Source organism: Anopheles ziemanni, chromosome 2 (assembly GCF_943734765.1).
Source record: "Anopheles ziemanni chromosome 2, idAnoZiCoDA_A2_x.2, whole genome shotgun sequence".
NCBI classification, from domain to species: domain Eukaryota; kingdom Metazoa; phylum Arthropoda; class Insecta; order Diptera; family Culicidae; genus Anopheles; species Anopheles ziemanni.
In genome coordinates this window covers 74,452,837-74,475,031 of record NC_080705.1, presented here as the reverse complement: position 1 = coordinate 74,475,031, position 22,195 = coordinate 74,452,837, and the positions used below count along the sequence as shown (strand labels likewise).

The following is a 22,195-nucleotide window of genomic DNA, read 5'->3' as shown; positions in this document are numbered from 1 at the left end:
AGATGTGCGTGTGTGAGTGTGTGCGTATCGTATACAAAACAGGGGATGGTCGAGGCTCGAAGGAAAATGGGGTGCAGTGTGTGCAGTGCAGTGACTCTAATTATTAGTTTAGCGTAGCGGATTCTTCTGGTCAGACGTGTACGACTTGATCATTTTCATTCTCCTGTTTTTTCCCCCCGCAGCCTCACGACCATGCCCGCCAGCGTGAGCAACGTCGGTGAATAGCGGTGTGCGGCGACGACGGCAAACATGACGGAAAAGCTCACGACGATGACCGTGCGAAGGTTCCGGCTGGTGGCTGCGACCACGGTTCTGCTGCTGCTCCTGGTGGTGCTCCACGGTGTGCCCCGGACGAGCGGCTACATGATCATAGCAAGCGAGGACGACGAACCGGGCAAGGTGCTGTTCAATTCGTCCGTTTACAAGCTCGGCTCCGAGCGACACTACAAGATCAACGCGCACAAGTCGGCACACTACGTGCACCATCTGCTGCGGGTGGATCCTGGCAACGGGCAGGTCAGCCTGAAGCGCAAGCTGCAGTGCGACGGGATCTACTATCCCACCCTGTTCACGTTCTACGTCGACTCGACCTCGAACCGGCTGCGTAGCATCGACTACTACAGCCTCCCGATAAGGATATTCATCGTTGGGCACAATTGTTCCGACGAGGACGAAGCGGTGGCGGCCAGCTTCCGGAAGCTGTTCGAGGAGGATGATACCGGCTATCAGCATCATCATCACACTCACGAGCGGTACCGAAGGGCGGTGGGGCCGGTGTACCGATTGGTGAAGGATGTGCAGGATGAGCCCTTGCCTGCACTTGAGGAGGAAGAAGAAGACACGGAGGAGATCGAACAGCAGCGGAGAATGTACGGCGAGTACCGGGGTGACCGGTTCACGTACTATCGGTCCGAGTACCCCTGGCTGGCGGCAACCGACAGCGTCACCAACTACACGACGTTCCGGGAGGGTGACATCCTGTACGACACGGTGCTGGAGAACGCGTACCGGCATAACATTCTTAGCCGGAAGCGTCGCGAGATACGAGATCTGCCGGCAGACCGGATACACCGCAAGATAGCGGACGCGAAGCAGTGGATCTCGGAGACGTTCGCGTCGTACGCGATCCACACGACCGATCGGTGGAAAAAAATCTGCCTCAAGCGGTCGCAGTTCATCAACTCGATCACGGCGTTCCTGCCGAAAACGGTAATGAATCACTGCACCGTGCGATATTTGGACGTGAACGACGAGCGATTCGAGATCGAGACGCGCTCCGGTGATCTGATCGCGACGGGTGATCTCTGCATCCCGGAGACGCTCTGGAAGGTGATCATCACGTACAGCGTGCGGTGTGATCGGCGCGACATTGTGGACGCCGATCATCGGCTGAAGATCGTCTACCATCATCAGGAGCTGAACGACACGGATATTGCGCGGCGGGTGCGGAGGGAGCTACGCAACCAGAGCCCGTACTTCGAGCAGGCGCTCTACGTGGCTTCGGTGCTCGAGGAACAGCCGGTCGGAGCGAGTGTTACGACGGTGCGCGCCCGAGACCCGGAGGAATCACCGGTCGTGTACTCGCTCGTGTCGCTGCTCGATTCGAGGTCGCAGGCAATGTTTAAGGTGGACTCGCGAACCGGCGTCGTGACAACGTCAGCCACGCTCGATCGCGAGCTGATGGATGTGCACTACTTTCGCGTGATCGCCACCGACGACAGCTTTCCACCGCGCTCCGGCACCACGACGTTGCAGGTGAACGTGCTGGACTGCAACGATCACACGCCGACGTTCGAGGCCGAGCAGTTCCACGCGACGGTCCGGGAGGGTGTCAGTGTCGGCTCGACCGTGATTACGATTCGCGCGACCGACCAGGACATTGGCAAGAACGCCGATATTGAGTACATGATCACGAGCATCACCGGGGAACACCACCAGACGTCGGCGGAGGAACATGCTGGCCCCGGCGATGGAGACGATGGAACGCCGCCAGTGCGAGACGACGACAGTGCGCACAAGTTCCGAATCGATGCCCGGAGTGGCACCATTTCGACGCGCAGTGCCTTGGATCGGGAGGTGTCCGGCATGTACACGATCACGGTGACGGCAACCGACATGGCCACCCCGCAGTCGGAGCGCAAATCGGCCACGACGACGGTGCTGGTGAAGATCCTGGACGACAACGACAACTATCCGCAGTTCAGTGAGCGCACCTACACGGTGCAGGTTCGTGAGGACCAGTGGGCAAACGAGAACAACGTCATCGCGCACATCCAGGCGACGGATGCAGATCAGGGCAACAACGCCGCGATTCGGTAAGTTACGTACCTTCAGCCGGTTGAACAGAGCTTGTGAGATATCTGCTATCTGTAATGAGGCGCGTGCCCCATGAGGCGCGTGCACCCCCCATGGGGGTGCCCATGGCGCAGCGGTAGCGCGAGGAAACACCACGCCACAGGTGTGGGATCGAATCTCGAGTCTTGGCACCCTCCGGTATTACGAACGGGTGACGGTATATTATAGATCGGTATAATATACCGTCTCTCGGTTACTGAAACTCTCTTCGGAGAGAGGCCTTGCCCCAGTAGCGGATGTCTTGCCACATAATAATAATAATGAAGGGCGTGTTTCTTAATCGTTTTAATCGACACAATCATGTTATGTTATTTGATTAACTGCTGTCGAACCATCAATCAAGATGATAACTGCGAAGTCAAACAACATGACTTGTATACAACATATTTAATCGACAAAAAAATTGTTTAGACAATTCAATCTATCTAATCTTTAAAAATAAATTAAAAGGCAGCAATGTTGACCTCGAGAAAGGGTAACGTTAAAATATTACTTTATACTTACTTCGTATAATGTATCTTGCACTTTATTTACGTTAGCTTTTGCTTATCCTCATATTATTCTGCTACAGATTCCTGTTTGTCACAATACGGTTCAATCCGTGCAAAGAAAAAATATAATTTAATCTCCTCGAAAACATTTAGAATTTTCTAATTTTAGGTCGAAATATAGTGCAATGCAGGCTGCTATACACATTTCTCAATTGATTTTCCATTCCTTTACGTAAATTATTGTGAATGATAATTTCACAGTTCAGTTTACTACTCAAACGTTTGCCGGATAATCTTTTACTGTTTTTTTCCGGTTTGGTGAAACCTGCTGGCTCGAGCATACATTTTATAGTTTGTCCCCTTTGTGCGAGTGTTCAAGTTATCATGATAATGGTTTCCATTTTAATCGTCAAGGGATTTCCAAGTGGATTTGAATGGGACAACCAATCCAACGCTTTTCTCGGTGAATTGTGAACGATTACAAAAAATTGGCCGCTGATTGCTGTCTTTGAAATTCTTTCGTTCCAATAATTCCCCACGGGGTGAATCCTAACGGAACAGCCAATCTCGATTCGCGAATCCGCGCGATGCTTTTCAATTTGTCTGTCCCGCACTTGGGGCGGAGAGAGCCCTCGATCAAACGCAGAACTAATTATTTTTTCGTTCCCTCGTTCCATGTGTTCGTCCACTCCACAGCTACGCCATTATCGGCGGAAATACGCAATCACAGTTTTCCATCGACTCGATGAGCGGTGACGTGTCGCTGGTGAAGCCGCTGGACTACGAGAGCGTCCGCAGCTACCGGCTGGTGATCCGGGCGCAGGACGGTGGCAGTCCGTCGCGCTCCAACACGACCCAGCTGCTGGTGAACGTGCTCGATGCGAACGATAATGCGCCCCGTTTCTACACGTCCCAGTTCCAGGAGGCCGTGCTCGAGAGCGTTCCTGTCGGGTACAACATTGTGCGCGTGCAGGCGTACGACTCGGACGAGGGGGCCAACTCGGAGATTACGTACAGCATCCAGAACCGGGACGACGGAATGCCGCTGGCGGTCGATCCGCGCACCGGATGGATTCACACGACGAAGGCGCTCGATCGGGAGGAGCAGAGCCGGTACAGCTTCCAGGTGGTCGCCGTCGACGGTGGCATTCCGCCGAAGTCGGCCAGCACGTCGGTGATCGTCACGATACAGGACGTGAACGACAACGATCCGACGTTCAGCCCGAAGTACTACGAGGCGATGCTGGCGGAGGATCAACCGCCGGGCACGCCGGTGACGACCGTGACGGCCACCGATCCGGATGAGGACTCGCGGCTGCACTACGAGATAACGGCGGGAAACACGCGGGGTCGCTTTGCAATTACGTCGCAGAATGGGCGCGGGTTGATCACGATCGCGCAACCGCTCGACTACAAGCAGGAGCGTCGGTTCGCGTTGACCATCACGGCGACCGACAGTGGCCAGCGGACGGATACGGCCATCGTGAACATCAACATCACTGATGCGAACAACTTTGCGCCAGTGTTTGAGAACGCCCCGTACAGTGCGTCGGTGTTTGAGGACGCACCGATCGGCACGACCGTGCTGGTCGTATCGGCCACGGACAGTGACGTCGGCATTAACGCACAGATTACGTACCTGCTGAACGATGAGTCGGTGAACGGACTGGGAGCGAATGAACCGTTCGCAATAAACGCACAAACTGGCGCGATCGTGACGAACGCCAAGCTCGATCGGGAAAGCACGAGCGGGTACCTGCTGACGGTGACGGCCAAAGACGGTGGCAACCCTTCGCTCAGCGACACGACCGACGTGGAGATCGCCGTGACGGACGTGAACGACAATGCGCCGGCGTTTAAGGTCCCGTTGTACCAGGCGACGATCCCGGAGGACGCGCTGATCGGCACGTCGGTGGTGCAGATCGGTGCCACTGACGCTGACATGGGCCTGAATGGGCGGGTGAAGTACGCGCTCGCCCAAAAGGACGTCGACGAGGGTTCTTTCGTGGTGGATCCGATCTCCGGTGTGATCCGCACGAACAAGGGACTCGATCGCGAGAGCATCCCGGTGTACCATCTGACGGCGATCGCGAGCGACAAGGGCACGCCAACGATGAGCAGCAGCGTGGAGGTACAGATCCGGCTGGACGACGTGAACGACTCGCCGCCGACCTTCGCCTCGGACAAGCTGACGCTGTACGTGCCGGAGAACAGCCCGGTTGGGTCGGTCGTGGGTGAGATCTATGCACACGATCCGGACGAGGGTGTGAACGCGATCGTACACTACTCGATCATCGGTGGTGACGATTCGAACTCGTTCTCGCTCGTTACCCGACCCGGATCGGACCGGGCGCAGCTGCTGACGATGACCGAGCTGGACTACGAGTCGCCCCGGAAGCGCTTCGAGCTGATCATACGAGCAGCGAGTCCTCCGCTGCGTAACGACGTCTACGTAGAGGTACTGGTAACGGACGTGAACGACAATGCGCCCGTCTTGCGCGACTTCCAGGTCATCTTCAACAACTTCCGCGACTGCTTCCCGAGTGGAGTGATCGGGCGGATACCGGCGTTCGATGCTGACGTCACGGACCGCTTGACCTACCGCATTCTGTCGGGGAACAATGCGAACCTGCTGCGCTTGAATAGTTCAACCGGAGGGCTTACGCTTAGCCCGCAGCTGAACACGAACGTGCCCAAGTTCGCCACGATGGAGGTGTCGGTGACGGATGGGATTAACGAGGCGAAGGCGATCATGCAGCTGATTGTGCGGCTCATCACGGAGGACATGCTGTTCAACTCGGTCACGGTGCGGCTGGACGAGATGACGGAGGAAGCGTTCCTGTCGCCGCTGCTTAGCTTCTTCCTCGACGGGCTGGCCGCCATCATCCCGTGCCCGAAGGAAAACATATTCCTGTTCTCCATCCAGGAGGACATCGACGTCAGCGGGAAGATACTGAACGTCAGCTTCTCCGCCCGACGGCCGGATGTCGCGTTCGAGGAGTACTACAGCTCGCAGTACCTTCAGGAGCGCATTTACCTGAACCGGGCCATCCTGGCCAGGTTGGCGACGGTACGTGTGCTCCCATTCGACGACAACCTGTGCGTGCGGGAACCTTGCCTGAACTACGAGCAGTGCCTTTCGGTGCTTAAGTTCGGCAACGCATCCGGCTTCATCCACAGCGACACGGTGCTCTTCCGTCCGATTCACCCGGTCAACACGTTCGCCTGCAAGTGTCCGGAGGGTTTTACCGGCAGCAAGGAGCACTATCTGTGCGACACGGAGGTTGACCTGTGCTACTCGGACCCCTGTGCGAACGGGGGTAGCTGCGTGCGCAAGGAGGGTGGCTACTCGTGCGTCTGCTCCGAAGCGTACACCGGCGTAAATTGCGAAACGGCCATCACCAGCCTCAAGCCGTGCGTCTCGGAGGTGTGCGGTGATGGGTACAGTTGCCTCTCGAGTGGCCACGGCGGCCACTGGCCACCGTATACGAAAACCTGCGAGCTAATGTCACGTTCGTTCTCGCGCAACTCGTTTCTCACGTTCCCGGGCATGCGACAGCGACATCGGTTCAACATACGGCTCCGTTTTGCGACCGTGCGTGACAGTGGCCTGCTGCTGTACAATGGACGCTACAACGAACAGCACGATTTCATCGCGCTGGAGATCATTAACGGGCGCGTACTGTTTTCGTTTTCGCTCGGCGATCGCGTTGAATCGGTGACGGTAAACCAGCGGCGGAAGGTTTCCGACGGTAACTGGCACACGGTGGAGGTACGCTACTTCAACCGCACGGTACTGCTCTCGCTGGACAGCTGCGATACGGCCACGGCTTTGGCGGAGCTCGGCGAGCGTTGGAACTGTGCGAATCAGACGACACTCGTGCTGGACCGTCGGTGTGCGTCTCTCGTCGAACCGTGCCATCGATTTTTCGACCTAACGGGCCCGCTGCAGGTCGGCGGGTTGCCAAAGATTCCGGCCAACTTCCCGATCAAATCGCACAGCTTCGTGGGCTGCATCTCGGATCTGTACATCGACCATCGGTACGTGGATCTCGGGGCGTACATTGCGGATAACGGTACGGTCGCGGGATGCCCGCAGAAGGCGGCCTCTTGTGCATCGGAACCGTGTTTCAACGGAGGCACCTGTCGGGAGGGCTGGGGCGAAGGGTGGGAATGCGATTGTCCGGATGGGTTCACGGGAAACGCGTGCCAGGAATCGGTGGCGCTCCCGTGGCGCTTCCAGGGTGATGGCATTCTCAGCTTCAACCCGCTGCTGCGTCCCATCCAGCTGCCCTGGCTAACGGCGTTCTCGGTGCGCACTCGCAAGCGCGATACGTTCGTGATGGAGATTCAGGTGGGCCAGAATAGCTCGGCCGTGGTTTCGTTGCGCGATGGCACACTGCAGTACGCGTACAACGGGGAACCGGTGCAGTTGGTCGGCGCCGACTTGGCCGATGGGCGGTGGCACCGGGTGGAGATCAAGTGGATGGGCACGGAGGTCTCGCTGACGGTGGACTACGGTCAGCGTAACGGCGTGCTGCCAGTGTCGCAGAAGATCCAAGGGTTGTACGTGGGACGGATCGTCATCGGCGGACTGGAGGGTACGATCGGGCAGCAACACTATGGTGGCGGATCATCGGAGAACTTCGAGGGATGCATTCAGGATGTGCGCGTCGGTGGTGTGCAGTCGGTGCTGAAGCGACCGACGGTGCGTGAGAACGTCGTGGATGGGTGCACCTCGAACGCCCGGTGTCCGGAGACCGGTTGTCCGGAGGAATCGATCTGCGTGAGCAACTGGGACGAGGCATACTGCGAGTGCCTGCATGGGTACGTTGGTGTCGACTGCAAGCCGGTGTGCACGGTGAAACCCTGCTCGGACAATGGAGTGTGCCGAGCGGACACGGCCAACGTGAAGGGTTACCGGTGCGAGTGCAACAGCACGCTCAGCTCGGGCGAATACTGCGAGAACACGATCCAGCAACCGTGCCCGGCCGGATGGTGGGGTGAACGTAGCTGTGGCCCCTGCAAGTGCAACGTGAAGCAGGGCTATCATCCGAACTGCGACAAAACCACCGGCCAGTGCTACTGCCGGGAGAACCACTACCAACCGGTTAACGACACTACGTGCCTGCCTTGCGAGTGCTACGCCGTCGGCTCGTACGGTAAGTCGTGCAACAGCTCGGGCCAGTGCGAGTGTCGGGAGGGTGTGATTGGTCGTCGGTGCGACTCCTGCTCGAACCCGTACGCCGAGGTCACACTGAACGGGTGCGAAGTTGTGTACGATGGTTGTCCGAAGTCGCACTCGGCCGGTCTCTGGTGGCCCCGCACGGCGTTCGGTGAGCTGGCGGTGGAAAACTGCCCGGCACCGGCCCGGGGTAAGGGAACGCGTCGTTGCGACCAGGTACAGAGCGGCTGGGGTGCACCGGACATGTTCAACTGCACGTCGGAAGCGTTCCTCGATCTGCGCAAACAACTGTCCCAGATCGAAGTGGACGGACTCGAGCTGAACACGTTCATTTCGGTGAAGGTTGCCGCCACACTGCAGCAAGCGTGTGTGACCGTCGGTGGACAACAGCATGCCGGGCCGGATCGTACACCCGGCGATACGTCCCGCATGAACGACTACTACACGATCGATCGAGAGAGCGGGGGAAAGGGCGTATGGCGCGAGGATGACTTCGAGCTGGACTACCTGATGAACGATGGGCAGTCGTTCGTGCAGAGCAAGCTATATGGGGCCGATCTGCTGATTACCAACCGGCTGTTACACGAGCTGATGCGCTACGAGTCGTTCCAGGCCGGATTGAACCTTTCGCACAGCCAGGACAAACATTACGTGCGTAATTTGGTGGAGAGTGCCGGGGAAATTCTGGACCGTCGGTACGCTGGCGAGTGGCGCCGGGTTCACGATCTAACCGGACGCGGTCCGGACGAGCTGATCGATGCATTCAACCGCTACATGATCGTACTCGCTCGCTCGCAGCACGACACCTACACGAACCCGTTCGAGATCGTGCACAAGAACATGGCGCTCGGGATGGACATTGTGACATCGGAGTCGCTGTTCGGGTACGAGTCGCAAATGGTGAAACAGCGTGAGCAGCAGCAGGGTAGCAAGCTCCAACACCACCAGGTGGTGCACCACGCGGAAACGGTCATCCTGCCGGACACGAGTTCCTTCCTGCAGAGCTCACCCAAGCAGAAGCATCCGTACATTGCCTTCCCGAAGTACAACAACTACATCCAGGATCGGTCAAAGTTTGATCGGCATACGCGCGTACTCGTGGCGCTCGACATGCTCGGCATCATACCGCCGGACAAGAACGAGGTGGTGAGCACGATCGCGGAGCATCGGGCCATCTTCACGTACGCCCAGTACAAGGACGCCGGCGAGCTGTTTCCGGCCAATTACGATGAAACCGTTACGCGCCGCTGGGGCGTGGACATGCAGATTGCCAGCAGTGTGCTCTCGATCGCAATCGTCACACCGGAATCGGCCGCAACGGGCTCAACGGGGAAGGAATCGGTTTCGGTTCCCAGTGGGGACACGAACCACGTGGAAACAATGGCACCACCGCAAACGAAAGCACAGCAGCCCAACGAAAAGCTCACGATGAACGAGATCAAAATATCCATTCACGATATGAGTGATCGCGAGGAAGGTTTGGATACGCTTGACCAGCACGCCCCGGAGGTACCGATGGTCGGGTCGCCCGACGGTGGTGGAGACCCAGAGGACTACTTCCACGGAGGAAGCGTCCCGGAAACGGTAGTACTGTCCAGGAGCGAACAAATGTCCTCCGCCGAGCTTCGATCGTCTGAAGTTGGCTCGGAACGTCGCAAGCGCCGCAGGAACGTCGTAACGGCGGAAGGTGTGGGCACGAGTGCTTCGTCGGCCGAGATGGACGTAGAATCATCCCGCACGAATTACGTGCCCCTCGGGCAACCGCATTTGCCTCAGGCGGTAAAACTGCAAATGTGGTTAAATATTCCGCGGAATCGGTTCGTGCCCCGCTCGAATCCACAGTGCGTACGATGGAATACGCACTCGAACCTGTGGACTCGCATCGGCTGTCAGACGGAGATTCCCAATTACGAAGCGATCGGACACAACGATACGATTACGGTGAACTGTACGTGCAATCAGCTCGCTACCTACGCCGTACTGGTGGACGTCATCGATCCAGAGGACATTCCCGAACCATCGCTGCTGGTGCAGATCACTTCGTACTCAGCGTTCCTACTGTCGCTACCTATTCTGCTTGCGGTGATTATTTCCCTGGCGCTACTGCGTGGACTTCAGACCAACTCCAACAGCATCCACCAGAATCTGCTCTTCTGCATCTTCACCGCCGAACTGTTGTTCTTCGTTGCCATACAGGCTCGCCGGGAGTTGCTGGATAACGAGGTAAGATACAGGGCATGGCTCGGGAGGAACCGTTGTTCGACAAATGGCACTAACTTTGCCCATTCTCATCCCCCTTAGTTCCCGTGTAAACTGGTGGCCATTGCGCTTCACTACTCGTGGCTAGCGGCATTTGCGTGGACAACGGTGGATTGTGTTCATCTGTACCGAATGCTGACGGAGATGCGCGACATCAACCACGGACCGATGGGATTCTATCATACCATCGGTTACGGTGCACCGGCACTACTCGTCGGACTGTCGGTTGGAGTGCGTGTGCACGAGTATGGAAACAGTTTATTGTAAGTATTAATTTAACGCAATTGGCTGCAGTTAGAGATAATCTTTTAATGTGTTTTTATGTTTCAAAACTACTGTGTCCTGCGGTCTTCCTTTTTATACAAGATGCTAAGCTAAGCTTACTATGGTTTTTACAATATGTCTAAATGAACCTACTGAGTTTATCACAGATTCTTAAACTTTTTAATTGGGAACTTTGCAACAAAACTGTTTGTTCAGTTAAGATAACGCATATACAATTTTCGTTACAGCTGCTGGCTATCCGTTTACGAATCCGTGATCTGGTGGATGGTTGGACCGATCGCCATCGTTTCCGTGTTTGATCTGTTCATACTATTCCTCTCGGTGAAGGCGGCCTTCACGATCAAGGACCACGTGCTCGGATTCGGAAACCTACGTACACTGCTCTGGCTTTCGGTCGTGTCGCTTCCGCTACTAGGCATCATGTGGGTGCTGGCCGTACTGTCTGCGTCGGATAACTCCCAGCTACTTAATATGCTCCTATCGGCGGTGGTAATCATGCATTCGCTGTTCTCCGTAATCGGCTACTGTATCATCAACAAACGTGTTCGCGAAAACCTGCACAACGCCTTCCTGCGGTGCATCGGACGTAAGGTACCACTGCTCGACTCATCGATCGCCATCAGCAGCAGCTCCCAGAACGTGGGTTCTCCGAAAACGCCCGGGTTTGCCGGTGGTCCTTCCGGTGGCGGGCAGTACGAGACAGCCCGGCGTAACATCGGCATCAGCACCTCCAGTACGACCTCACGTAGCACGGCCAAGACGAGCTCGAGCCCGTACCGAAGCGACGGGCAGTTCCGGCACACGTCTACATCCACCTCAAACTACAACAGTGACGGTGTAGCGTCGTACATGCGTGGCCACTACGAAGAAAGCGCACTGCGCAAGATCAAGAATGGCCAGGGCCAGGGACGGCACGGTGATGGCGAACGACGTAGCCACCGACGGCACCGGCGGGACTCGGATTCGGGTAGTGAAACGGATGGACGCAGTCTGGAGCTTGCCTCGAGCCACTCGAGTGACGACGAGGAGTCGCGCGTTGGAAGAAATAGTAGCACACACCGAAGCACCGGAGTGTGCAGCACTTCGTACCTTCCGAACATTACAGAGCATGTGGCGACCACACCACCGGAGCTGCACGTCGTCCAGAGCCCACAGGTAATGAGATTACGTTCAATCTATCAAAGTTTTCAGTGTAACTGAATCTTTTGGAATCGTAACGCGACGATAAGTAACGCTTTTTCTCTGTTCTATTTCAGCTTTTCCCGAATGTTACGCCTACTAGATGGCCCAATCAAAACGCAGGCAACTATTTGCCTCCCGGAAATGGTAAGTTAATTGTTGGTGTTTTCAAAATCACACAATAATTTATGATTCTCTAATTAAAGGACGATGGTCACAAGAAACTGGATCTGACAATGAGGCCCACCCGCACAAATCGCCCACCAATGGCGGTTCGCTGCCAAACCCGGACATTACGGAAACTTCGTACCTGCATCAGAACCGCATGAACATGCCACCGTCGATACTGGAAAACATTCAGGAGAACTACAACATCGGCTACTCAAACACGGACCTGCACAGTGACCGCAACTATAGCAACTACGGACCGACGGACAAGTACGTGCCGCCAACGGACTACGCCAAGCGCTACGACACGCAATCGACGGCGAACCCGGCAAGCACACTTCCGCACCACTACGCGTCGTCGGTGAACGGAAGTGGTGGTGGTGTGCCGATCGCGGAAGCGCGCCACACCGGCTCGATGCAGATCATCAATCATATGCGCGCGTACCAGCACGAGAATCCGTACGCGCTGAAGGAATCACTCTACGAACGGTCGCGCACTCTCGGCTATGGGGCCGGCACTGGTGGAGCGGAATCACCGTACCACGGGCTGGGAACACCGGCCGATCTCTACAGTCCGCCGGGCTCGCACGCCATGTCGTTCAAATCGAGCGTTCAGTCGCTGCTCAAAAACGACTATCAGCAACAACAACGCCAGCAACAGCAGCAGATTAAACACCATGGAGGTGGTGGGGGTGACTCCGACAGGATGTCCGAAGGTTCTGACAAAAACCCGTACAACTTCCCGTACACCGCCGAAGAGGACCACCTGGTGCACAGTAGCAGTAACGGCCACAATGGGGTGGGAGGAGGCCGTATGTCGCACCACCCGGGAATGGACGGTCTCGGTGGGCACTTGGACTCTCACCATACCTCTTCTCCTCCGCCACCGCTCCTAATGCGCGGAACGGATGGCATTTCACCGGCACCGTTGCAATCGCTCGGCCAACTGACCGGTGGAAATGAGTAAGTTAAAGGTTTTAATACGTTTTTCTTTCCCCGTTACGAGCCCGTTTTTTCACTAGCGCTAACTACGAGTAACGTTCGACATGGCAATCATGGTCTACATATTTGTCCGTATTTTTTTTCTTTACCCATAACTCTTCCCCGTCAACACTCCGACTAGATGGTGTTGGGATCGTCTAAAAATCTTAGAATAAAACAAAATACAAGCAAGCAGTGCAACCAACAGAATGAAAGTGGAACAGGCCACATTTCATATAGACAACTTTATTAAAAATGGGAACAACAATAATAGTAAGTTTAAGTGATAGTTATTTCTAACCTCCTTGTGTGTTTTTGCATGGTATTAGTTTTATTTGATTTTCCTTTAAATTTTGCATAGTTCAAGGAACTAGTAATGTATGCTTCAATAAATGTATATATAGAAATTGTTTATAACCCGACAGTAGTATTGTAGTGGTATGATATGACCGTAGTATTTATTGTAGTGCTGGATATGTTTTTGGTTCGTTTTACATATGTTTAAATTGCAATCAAGATTTCTTACCTATCATGTATTGAAAGTTTATATGTGTCTTTATTAAAAAGTAAATTACATTAGTCTCATTTTAATGCCTCATCATTTGATTTGATTTGATCATTTGTTTCATTTGTTTGTTGGATAATTTTTATTTTTCAAATGTGGTATTTTAATTTTTTTGAACGTAAATTGATTTAGAACTTTCCTTTCTTTCCAATTGATATTGGACGCGCACACTGATTTATGTATGTTTATATTACACATGACTGAGTCATGTAATCAACCAAAATCTAAATTTACTCACTTTGTACATGTGTGATCGTACCATCGGGACCATTTTTCTACGCATTATAATAACTTTTTTTTTCTCTTCTCCAAACTCTCCTAGTGCACCCAATGACGATGATGAAACAACTGTTTAAGTTGTGACAAACTCCAAAGCCATGTAGACGATTGCAGTGAAAAATAGAACAAAGACTCTCCCGGTCCTACGGGACTGGTAGAATGATCTTCCACCGTGTGCTACCTAGACACAACACCCTGTGTGCTCTCTACCCATCCTCTCTAACTGATCCAACCCCCCCGACGGAATGCTACTTGCATCTTCGTTGAGCGGTTGATGCCCGCTCAAAAGGCGCGTGCATATACATATAGATTTAAGAAGAAGCAAGCGAAACGAAAACGAGACCAGAGACAAAGTTTTTGTATCATATTTATACTACATATAACCAATAGCTTTGATATATTCCCGCGTGGCAAGCTCAAACGGTGGGCTGCGTTCGTTTTTGGATGTATATATTTATACAGAGCTACTCTAGGATCTATTGATTGTGGTCGTATTTTATCCATCCCCTTCCCTCCGCTACCGCTTTTTTGCTGTAAACGGTTCTTTTCTCCGGGCTCGATCGATGGCCCAACGAGGCGCGTGGGTTTTTTTTTATTTATGCAAAAGTGTAAAACATGCACGATTCAAGATGGTTCCACCGAAATTTGTATGATGCAACATTAACGACCTGCCAGGGTCTTTCACAAGCAACAGTGGAAAGGAACGATCGAAATTGTAGTAGAAACGCTGCTTGTTTAGTGCACGCTTTACTAGCCGGTCTATTTATCGGCGGCAGATTGAGAAAAAAAAACGAACTGCCTTGCATACCGAAAGATCAACTGCCTTGAGTATTACGATGTTGTTACACACCAGAAAAAGGTCGCTTATCATTGAATCACATCGACAGCGGTTAGGTGCGTAAAAAGTTAGTAGAATATTAGTAGACGCATGGGATGCTTTTTACGCGACGTTATTTCGGTTTGGAGAATACAACATTCGATCGATCGCAAGTCAAGAATAAAACAAAAAACATGACAAATACATTTAAACGAACAATGCAAGTGCCTGAACGTAGGTGAATTTCGGTTAGGTTTGATTTAGTTCCCTTTATCGCGAGCTCAGTCGCCTGCTTCGATTCGATTTTAAAATTGCACATTCTCGTTAGAAGGAGAGCGTACACGACGCAGCGCTATTTTAGTAGATATTAATATGCATTGTAACATTAGAATCATTAGACCACCTTCTTCAAAAGCGAAATCGCTGCCAGATTCCACTGCCCGGATCAACATCCTTAGCGTAGACGGTGGGCGTAAGATAGGCAGACAAAAGGCGGATGTTGCAGGCTGGATTGGATTTCCAGCCAGAGCTTAAACGTTTGAAAAGACTTATTACTTGTGCTACTTTTACTTATGCCATACCGATTACGGTGCGTTTTCAGGTAAATTATTTTAGACCATAGGATCGACGCTTTCTCCCCTACTCCACAAGAGTTTTTAGACTTTGCTTTGCCCCCGTAGCGGGTGTGATTTGTATGCCTATAGGTTTTAATTTTTTCTCGTTCCCAGTGGTGATAGTTTACAAACACATTCCATCCATTGATTTTATCTCAATCTTAGTTCTTAGTTCGCAACCGCCGTGATCACGTGATCATCCTCCTCATCGAGGTCAAAGTACAACAATGATGTGGTTGGGTGGGTGCTGAACAACATTCCAGTGATATTTTATTTTTCGTACTTGAGATTTAAAAAAAAAGCGGACCAGTTTTAGTTAGACAAACATTTACCTTACTTTGGGCCCGCAAGTCTCCTTCGTGCGGTGTGCGTCTATGTATGTATGTACGTTTTAAAAGTGTTTTTAATGTTTGAACAATCCATCTCTCACATCATTTTCCGTTCCTTCGCCCTAATGCGCTGCTGTGTGCATCAATTTTTGGTTTAAGTTTTGCGTGCTAGAAAACTCCGCCGGTTACTGAATAGGAACTATATAAAAACTGACTGTGTAATGCAAAAGTGAGATTTTTTTAATTTAAACTGCTTTAGTGTATTAGCATTTCATAGGCAATAAGGAGGGACGAGCGAATTCGGTTCGGTACAGACCAACCATTGCGCAATGGAGGAAAGGACGAAAGAACTCTGGATACCTGATGGTATCAGGTTCCAGGAATTGGATAGACGAAAATATAAGATAGACGCGTGGCGGTGCCAGATTTTATATACTCTGTTCCAGGAGCATGAAATATTGAAGGGGAAAGGGAAAAATGAAAGGAAACAAAATAAATCTCTTTGAATATGTGCCCGTAGATGAGACGTTTTTATTTTATTTCTATTTCAGCGATGTCTAATTGTGGAATAATACCGAAAGAATATTTGCGGGAAATATCACCTACGCTTTTGAAGAACATGTCTGAATTATTGTTGATATGATTGTTTATTTATTATGTAATCCATATCCATATACGACGAATAGTTGAGTAGTTATGCTAACACTATACTTTAACTTCTCGCAATGAGCTATAAAAACGAAATAATGGATGTGCAAAGTATGTTTGTCACTGGGATTTTTAGAGAGCATATTATAACCTAAGAACAAGCTACTGTAAAGATAGAAAAACATTTTTCTCCAATTCTTTTTGTAGAAGAACAGAAAAATTTGAAACTTGACGATGTTACTCGTGCTTTTCTGAACTTATAAAAAAGATTACATATAAATCTGATTAAATCCAAGGGCATTAGGACAGCATGGATGTGGTTGCATTTCAAATAAACAATTGACTTCAAATAAATACCTAGTAAGTAGATGAGGAAATCAGTGCGATAAAGATATGATGAAAATTTATTTCACGACTATTTGTGTTGAGAATCGAAACGTAAAATTTAAGCATAGGATTTTTTTGTGAATTTGTCAATTCGTGGATATATCGCAACGCAAATGATCGACTTGTCGAAATGATCTGTTCATTGTGTATCAAAATCCGTTTACATTCAAATAAAAGCAGATTTATGGGGGCCTCACTTAGATCCTCTTCGTGTTACCTTAGCTTTGGTAGCCGTTTTGGCCGCTCCGCGTGATGAGGTGCGTTTTCTTTCTCGCTTTTTCTGTTCCTCCTCAAAATCGTACAGCTCTTCGTCCTCCTCGGCTCCATTGCAATACTTGGCCTCCAGCGATTCGAGGAGCGACGAAAACGCACCTTTGCGCTGTGCGCTGCGTTCAGCCAGCTGCTTCTCTAGGGACGATATTTCCGTCTGCTTCCGCATATCCGCTGCGAGTTCCGCCGCTTCGCGTGCGTACTTCTTGTGCCGACGGGCGCGCTTCGCCTTCGCCTCCTTGGTGAAGCTTTCGTACTCCGGAACCTCCCCGTCGTCGATCATTTTCTGTACGATCTCCGCCACCCGTGGTTCGTCCTCGCACGTCATGAACGGAACGGTCTGCATCATATAGTTCTTGCACCCTTTGCCCCCGAGGTACGTCTTCTTGATGTCACTCCGTTCTGTTTCCGAACCGATGTAGGACTTTTTGTAATTATCAATGTCCTCAGTTGTGAGCGGTTTGAAGAACTGTGCCCATCTTGCCAACCAGTTGGTACCCGCATCATCATCATCGTCGACCGTGCCCCTTTCGTCGTAGACAGCCCGGGAGTCTTTGTTGCTGAGCACGCTGTACAGTTTGCTTAAAATCTTGAATTTTTCAGTCGCCTCCTTCTTGTCCGATTCCGGGACACGATCTGGATGCGTTTTGAGTGACAACCGGTAGTATGCTTTCTTGACTAGACGGGAATGATGAAACGACGATAATGGACCATTAATAAATGTATCAACTTTAAACAAAAAGACGCTTATTAGTGCCGTGTATACTTACTTTCCTGTTCCGATGCCGCTTTATCTACACCAAACAGTTCGTAAATATCCTTCGTACCATAGTACTTTTCACAAATGTCCAGCGTACCTTTTGGCATTGTATTGCAGTTCTGTAGCAGAAGTCAAGATACCTAGTAAAAGATAGCGTACAGAAAATATACAACAACTACCGCAACTTGGTTTGGTTTAATCTCAATATTCACAGCTCGAGAACCAACCAAATAAACTGGAGCTGTTGTTGGAGTGATTTTGTGAACAAAACAAAGCCGATCGTGTTTCGCGGGAAAGTGCGAGCCTGTCCCCGACAACGGTTGTCAAAATGTCAATGGTGAAATTATTTTTGTGTTTAAAAACCCAAATAAATATTAAAAAATAACTGTGCTTCGAGAAAAGGAATAAAATGATATTAAAATGCTAGTTGAGACTGAATAAGTATCGAATGGATAATAAATTGATAATAACACATAATCCCGTGAACATACAAAAACCAACGGAAGCAACTAAAATGTATCGGAAAATAAACGTGTACAAAATCCACGTGAAATGTAGTTGCCAATGGTGAAATTATACGAACTTTTCTGTATTTTATATAGTTTCAGTTGTAAGCTATAGAATTAATAAATGTTTCAATTTCTCCAGTGCAGATAACCTGTTTTTGTGGTGAACTCTTGAGCGGTGATGCATAAACGCGTGAATCCATATTGCATCAGAATTCCCCTTTGTGCGAGCTGCTGTCAGTTTCTACAAAATGGCGATAATGAAAAGCAAGGAACAAATGCAAAAGTGAAACGCTCGCGAGAAAAAGTTAATAATGGAAATACCCGCCAAAAATATAGTGTCCGACGAAACATTTAGCATCTGGAAAGGGTGTATTCTGGATTTTGAAGCTTACCTAGCGCACCTAAACTGCTGGAAACTATCCAACTGTTGGCAAGGCGTAGTGGATTGTGGCGCCGTGGAGCTAAGCTGGTCTACGTACGACGTACGCACTCGAGTATTCGCGACGTTTTCATTGAACGTGCTGCAAATTCTTCGCACGATTATGCTTATGCGCCTAACCCTCGATAATGCGAGCAAGAAGACCATGAATGGTCGCAAGGACATTTATATTGGTTTGCCCAAGCAGATGGTCATGGTGCAATAGTAATACAGCATTCGCCAGTGAACATCGAGATTGTAGCGCAATCACAATCTGTAAATAGCATAAGTCACAGCTAAGAAGAAGTGGTGTGGTAGTGGCTAGTGCGGTAGAAGATTTGTAAATAATTCCCCTGCGCCTAGAGCAGGCTCGATCTTATTCCTCTTCCTTATCAACTCAAATCTGTGAAGCTAAGATCATGCAGAAGGCAGAGTATAGTCCGTGGTCGGGAAATAATTTTCCCTGCAACAAGCAGAACATGCTGGCGGTAAGCGTGAGCGAGAAGGAAGCTGACCTTCCGGCGGGCGACCTCAAGCAGAACGTCGATGGATATGTCGAATGTGGCAAGCGACCCAGCATCGTCGCGAAAGTACTGAATGTGATAACAAAGTTGTGGGATTTCGCCGGACAAAGCGATACCACGTATCCCAGACAGACCCCCGAACCATCACCGTACACGATCGAAAAGGAAATCCCGTGCGAGAGGAAGACCATATCGGTTACCGCCACTATGCCGATATTCGAGACGAAGAAAGACGGCACGGGGAGGTTGACGGTGCCCCTGGACTACGATAGCACCGCCGACGACGTTGCCATGACCCCGGCGGGGGTCTACGTCGAAGATGTGCCACCCGGTGGGCGGACCACAACCCGTCCCGTTGGGCTTCGAAAGCGGCGAAAGCAGTCGGGCAAAGGAAACCAGCAAACGGCGGTAACGGGTTGCGGCGAGACCGTGAAGGTTGGAGGAAAAAATCGAAAGGACAAGAAACGTTCATACCTGCGAAACGATATATGCGACGACAGTTTGCCCCTATCGATGGATGAATGGTACGATTACCGGAACGACGAGTACGGGATGATGGACCCCATCGGATCGGGATGCTACCTTTCGACCAGCTTCAGCCCTTCATCGATCGAAAGCGTTAACAGCTTCCATGATGCGCTGCAGGACTTTGGGGCGCTTGTGTTAGGTGCATGCATGCAAGGGTCATTCGGGGCAGCAGGTCCTTCTTCCTCGTCGGCCGACGTCACTGTGACGACGTCGCCACACCAGCCAGGCAACTTCAGCGCACGACGCAGCTCCACGACACTCGCCCCGAGCGTCGAGGAACGCGTGAAACCCAAATGTGATATTAATTCCGATCGGAGCGATTTTGTTGTCGTAACCGAACGCGAAGTTTTTACGACTCCCTCGGCCAGCCCAGCCCGTCGGCGTCCTCCGCGGGGTCTGTGCACGGCCTTCACGTACTACTTCAACAAGCCACCCTCAACAGAAAGTCAGCAGAACGAGGAGGACGAAGAGGATGACGAGGAAGACGACAGTGATAACGTTACCGAGGACGAGTTCGACGACAGCAAGGGATGTGGCGGTGGGATAGATGTCTACGACGACGATGACGACAGTGTTGTGTTCTGCGACGATTTCGATGACTCCAACTCTTCGTCCGGTTTCGAGGAACGAAAGGTAAATATTATCCTTATTCGTCCAAGCATTAAATTTAAATCGTATTTTACCTATAAACATTTAGATTCTTAACATCCCATCACGTAATAAGTTATTATGTTTACCCTTTTAATGATTACAATTTTATCAACATAATTATGGCAACGCATGCTAAAGTTTTTGTGCTGTTTCATCACGTTCATGTTTCGTCATGAGTATGTTTCTTGGTATCCGGTGATCTTTCGTCAGCCATGAGTCACCGCCGGGGCTAACAAGCTGGGTCATTACATGCTCAGCCAATGTCCATTAAGGCAGACAAAGGTTGTTACGTGGACGAATCACATTCTGTATGAGGAATATCGGTCGAATAGGCCTGAAAGCTGGGAAAACCCCGATTAGGCTGATGGTCCTTACGTTTGTCTTCTAGTATTTTGCCTTTGGTTATCGAAATATGTTTTTTATTGGCTTCTGTTAGTAAATATCTGGCCATTAAAAAGATACTCTCTCTGTAAATGCAACGACCTTCTCGTGTCGTGATCTATGTCTGTGTCCGAAAGTCGAGATGGGTGGTCAGCCGTTCGTAATACCGGATGGTGTCAGACTCGAAATTATTTCCCACATCTGTGGCGTGGTGTTTCCCCGCGCTACTGCTGCGCCATGGACACCCCCTTTAACAAACTGTAATTGCCAAATTTTTCGTGTTTCATGTTTACCAGAAGAATATATAATAGTGTGTATTCTTCTTTTTGTGATTCTACCGAATTTTACAGTTTAAAATCGAAAAATGAAATGGTAACATGTACTAGCCAATTTATTCTTTTTCGATTGCTTTTGAAATATTGAATAAAGACATTTTGTTAAACTTGGGTATTTAATGTTTTTGCTCCCTCGTTTCAATATTGTAACGAATTTTTTCGACAAATTTACGTCGTCAAGTTCAGAACACTTGAGAGGTCAAACAAATACGTTCAAAGCTAAGCTTCGGATTTAAGTTGAGAAAAGTAAAAGGGAAACTTTTGATGAAATTCGTTTATCTTGAGTATCTCGAATATTGAGCATATGGTTTTTTAAACGAAATTCATAAGGACCACTTTGGGTAATACTGGAACATACTTAAACGTTCGCTCAAATGCTGATATGTGCTACGGTTTGCAAAAAACTATAGATAATGTGTTAATAACAATTTATACAATATTTTATGTTAAGTTCATTAAACCCTTTCATGTTTCCTGCTAAGTTTCATTCGCTGGAATATTATGTTGAGTGTACAATATATGGACAATTTTTGCCATTAACTATCCTTTTTTCTTACGAAATGTGTCGAACCAATCGTGTTTCATACCACCGATTCCGTTGTTTCCTACCTCTACCGAAAACAGGTTCGCTTCTGCCAGAAACCGGTGATACACGTGATGAGGGCCTGGGACTTTGCCTACCGGCAGGCGCGCAAGGGCGAGTGGGAGATGGCCGCCAGAGACCGCGAACGATTCCGGAAGCGTATCGACGACCTCGAACAGGTGCTCGGACCGGCGCTACAGCCGAGCGTGCGTGACAAAATCTACGCCGAGCGTTTCAACCGCCCAGAGAGTCCCGCGCGCAAGATGGAAACCACGGAATTCCCTACCTGAAACGAAGTGTAACGCGAGCGAGGGATACTTTCTAGGCTTTTTCTTTATTTTTAAACTGAATTTATTTCGTGCACCTTCGGCACCTTACGGCGAGCGTTAGGTTTATGTTGCAATTAATCTTTCAATCGACCCTCCTCACACTGATTTGCAGCAATGAACTGGGTTGAAAACAAGTAAAGTTTGTGCATTATATTTATGTCCTCTATACCTATACCGATGCGCTTTATTCCTTAGGTTTGTTTTTCGTTCTCCTGGCCTTTGCCTAGCGCGTGCTGGTATGAAAGTCATACCTTCACGATTCGCTTGCGCGAAAAGGGGCGGAAATGTAATTAAAGTTGTTGATAATTTTAAATGGCGTCAAAAACTTGAAATAAAACAGAATTATAAATCGAAATTTTACACCG

General features: G+C 50.5%; 3 protein-coding genes across 3 annotated transcripts; 2 read left to right on the top strand and 1 right to left on the bottom strand.

The window, feature by feature from the left end:
• The first annotated feature begins 249 nt into the window (after positions 1 to 249).
• On the top strand, positions 250 to 13,079 carry LOC131294322 (protocadherin-like wing polarity protein stan). The gene is made up of 7 exons (XM_058322369.1): positions 250 to 2,315; positions 3,543 to 10,254; positions 10,333 to 10,553; positions 10,803 to 11,730; positions 11,832 to 11,901; positions 11,961 to 12,885; positions 13,046 to 13,079. The coding sequence occupies exons 1-7, from the start codon at positions 250 to 252 to the stop codon at positions 13,077 to 13,079; spliced, it is 10,956 nt and encodes a 3,651-aa protein (XP_058178352.1).
• A 3,637-nt stretch (positions 13,080 to 16,716) lies between these two features.
• On the bottom strand, positions 16,717 to 17,729 carry LOC131289974 (J domain-containing protein CG6693). The gene is made up of 2 exons (XM_058319337.1): positions 17,583 to 17,729; positions 16,717 to 17,490 (listed from the first exon to the last, which is right to left on the bottom strand). Exons 1-2 carry the CDS (start codon positions 17,677 to 17,679, stop codon positions 16,736 to 16,738), a joined length of 852 nt encoding a protein of 283 aa, XP_058175320.1. The 5' UTR covers positions 17,680 to 17,729; the 3' UTR covers positions 16,717 to 16,735.
• Positions 17,730 to 18,918: 1,189 nt separating this feature from the next.
• Positions 18,919 to 22,126, top strand: LOC131284270 (uncharacterized). Its single transcript, XM_058313127.1, has 2 exons — positions 18,919 to 20,184; positions 21,543 to 22,126. Exons 1-2 carry the CDS (start codon positions 18,919 to 18,921, stop codon positions 21,789 to 21,791), a joined length of 1,515 nt encoding a protein of 504 aa, XP_058169110.1. The 3' UTR covers positions 21,792 to 22,126.
• Positions 22,127 to 22,195: the final 69 nt, after the last annotated feature.

What these genes read in the sequence shown, in the direction of transcription:
- LOC131289974 (XM_058319337.1), bottom strand. Translation starts at nt 17,679, where the DNA reads ATGCCAAAAGGTACGCTGGACATTTGTGAAAAGTACTATGGTACGAAG. An exon ending in AGCGGCATCGGAACAGGAAA is followed by an intron (nt 17,491 to 17,582) that starts GTAAGTATACAC and finishes ATTCCCGTCTAG; the next exon opens with TCAAGAAAGCATACTACCGG.
- LOC131294322 (XM_058322369.1), top strand. Translation starts at nt 250, where the DNA reads ATGACGGAAAAGCTCACGACGATGACCGTGCGAAGGTTCCGGCTGGTG. An exon ending in ACGTCGTCCAGAGCCCACAG is followed by an intron (nt 11,731 to 11,831) that starts GTAATGAGATTA and finishes GTTCTATTTCAG; the next exon opens with CTTTTCCCGAATGTTACGCC. An exon ending in CAACTGACCGGTGGAAATGA is followed by an intron (nt 12,886 to 13,045) that starts GTAAGTTAAAGG and finishes CACTCCGACTAG; the next exon opens with ATGGTGTTGGGATCGTCTAA.
- LOC131284270 (XM_058313127.1), top strand. Translation starts at nt 18,919, where the DNA reads ATGCAGAAGGCAGAGTATAGTCCGTGGTCGGGAAATAATTTTCCCTGC. An exon ending in CCGGTTTCGAGGAACGAAAG is followed by an intron (nt 20,185 to 21,542) that starts GTAAATATTATC and finishes TACCGAAAACAG; the next exon opens with GTTCGCTTCTGCCAGAAACC.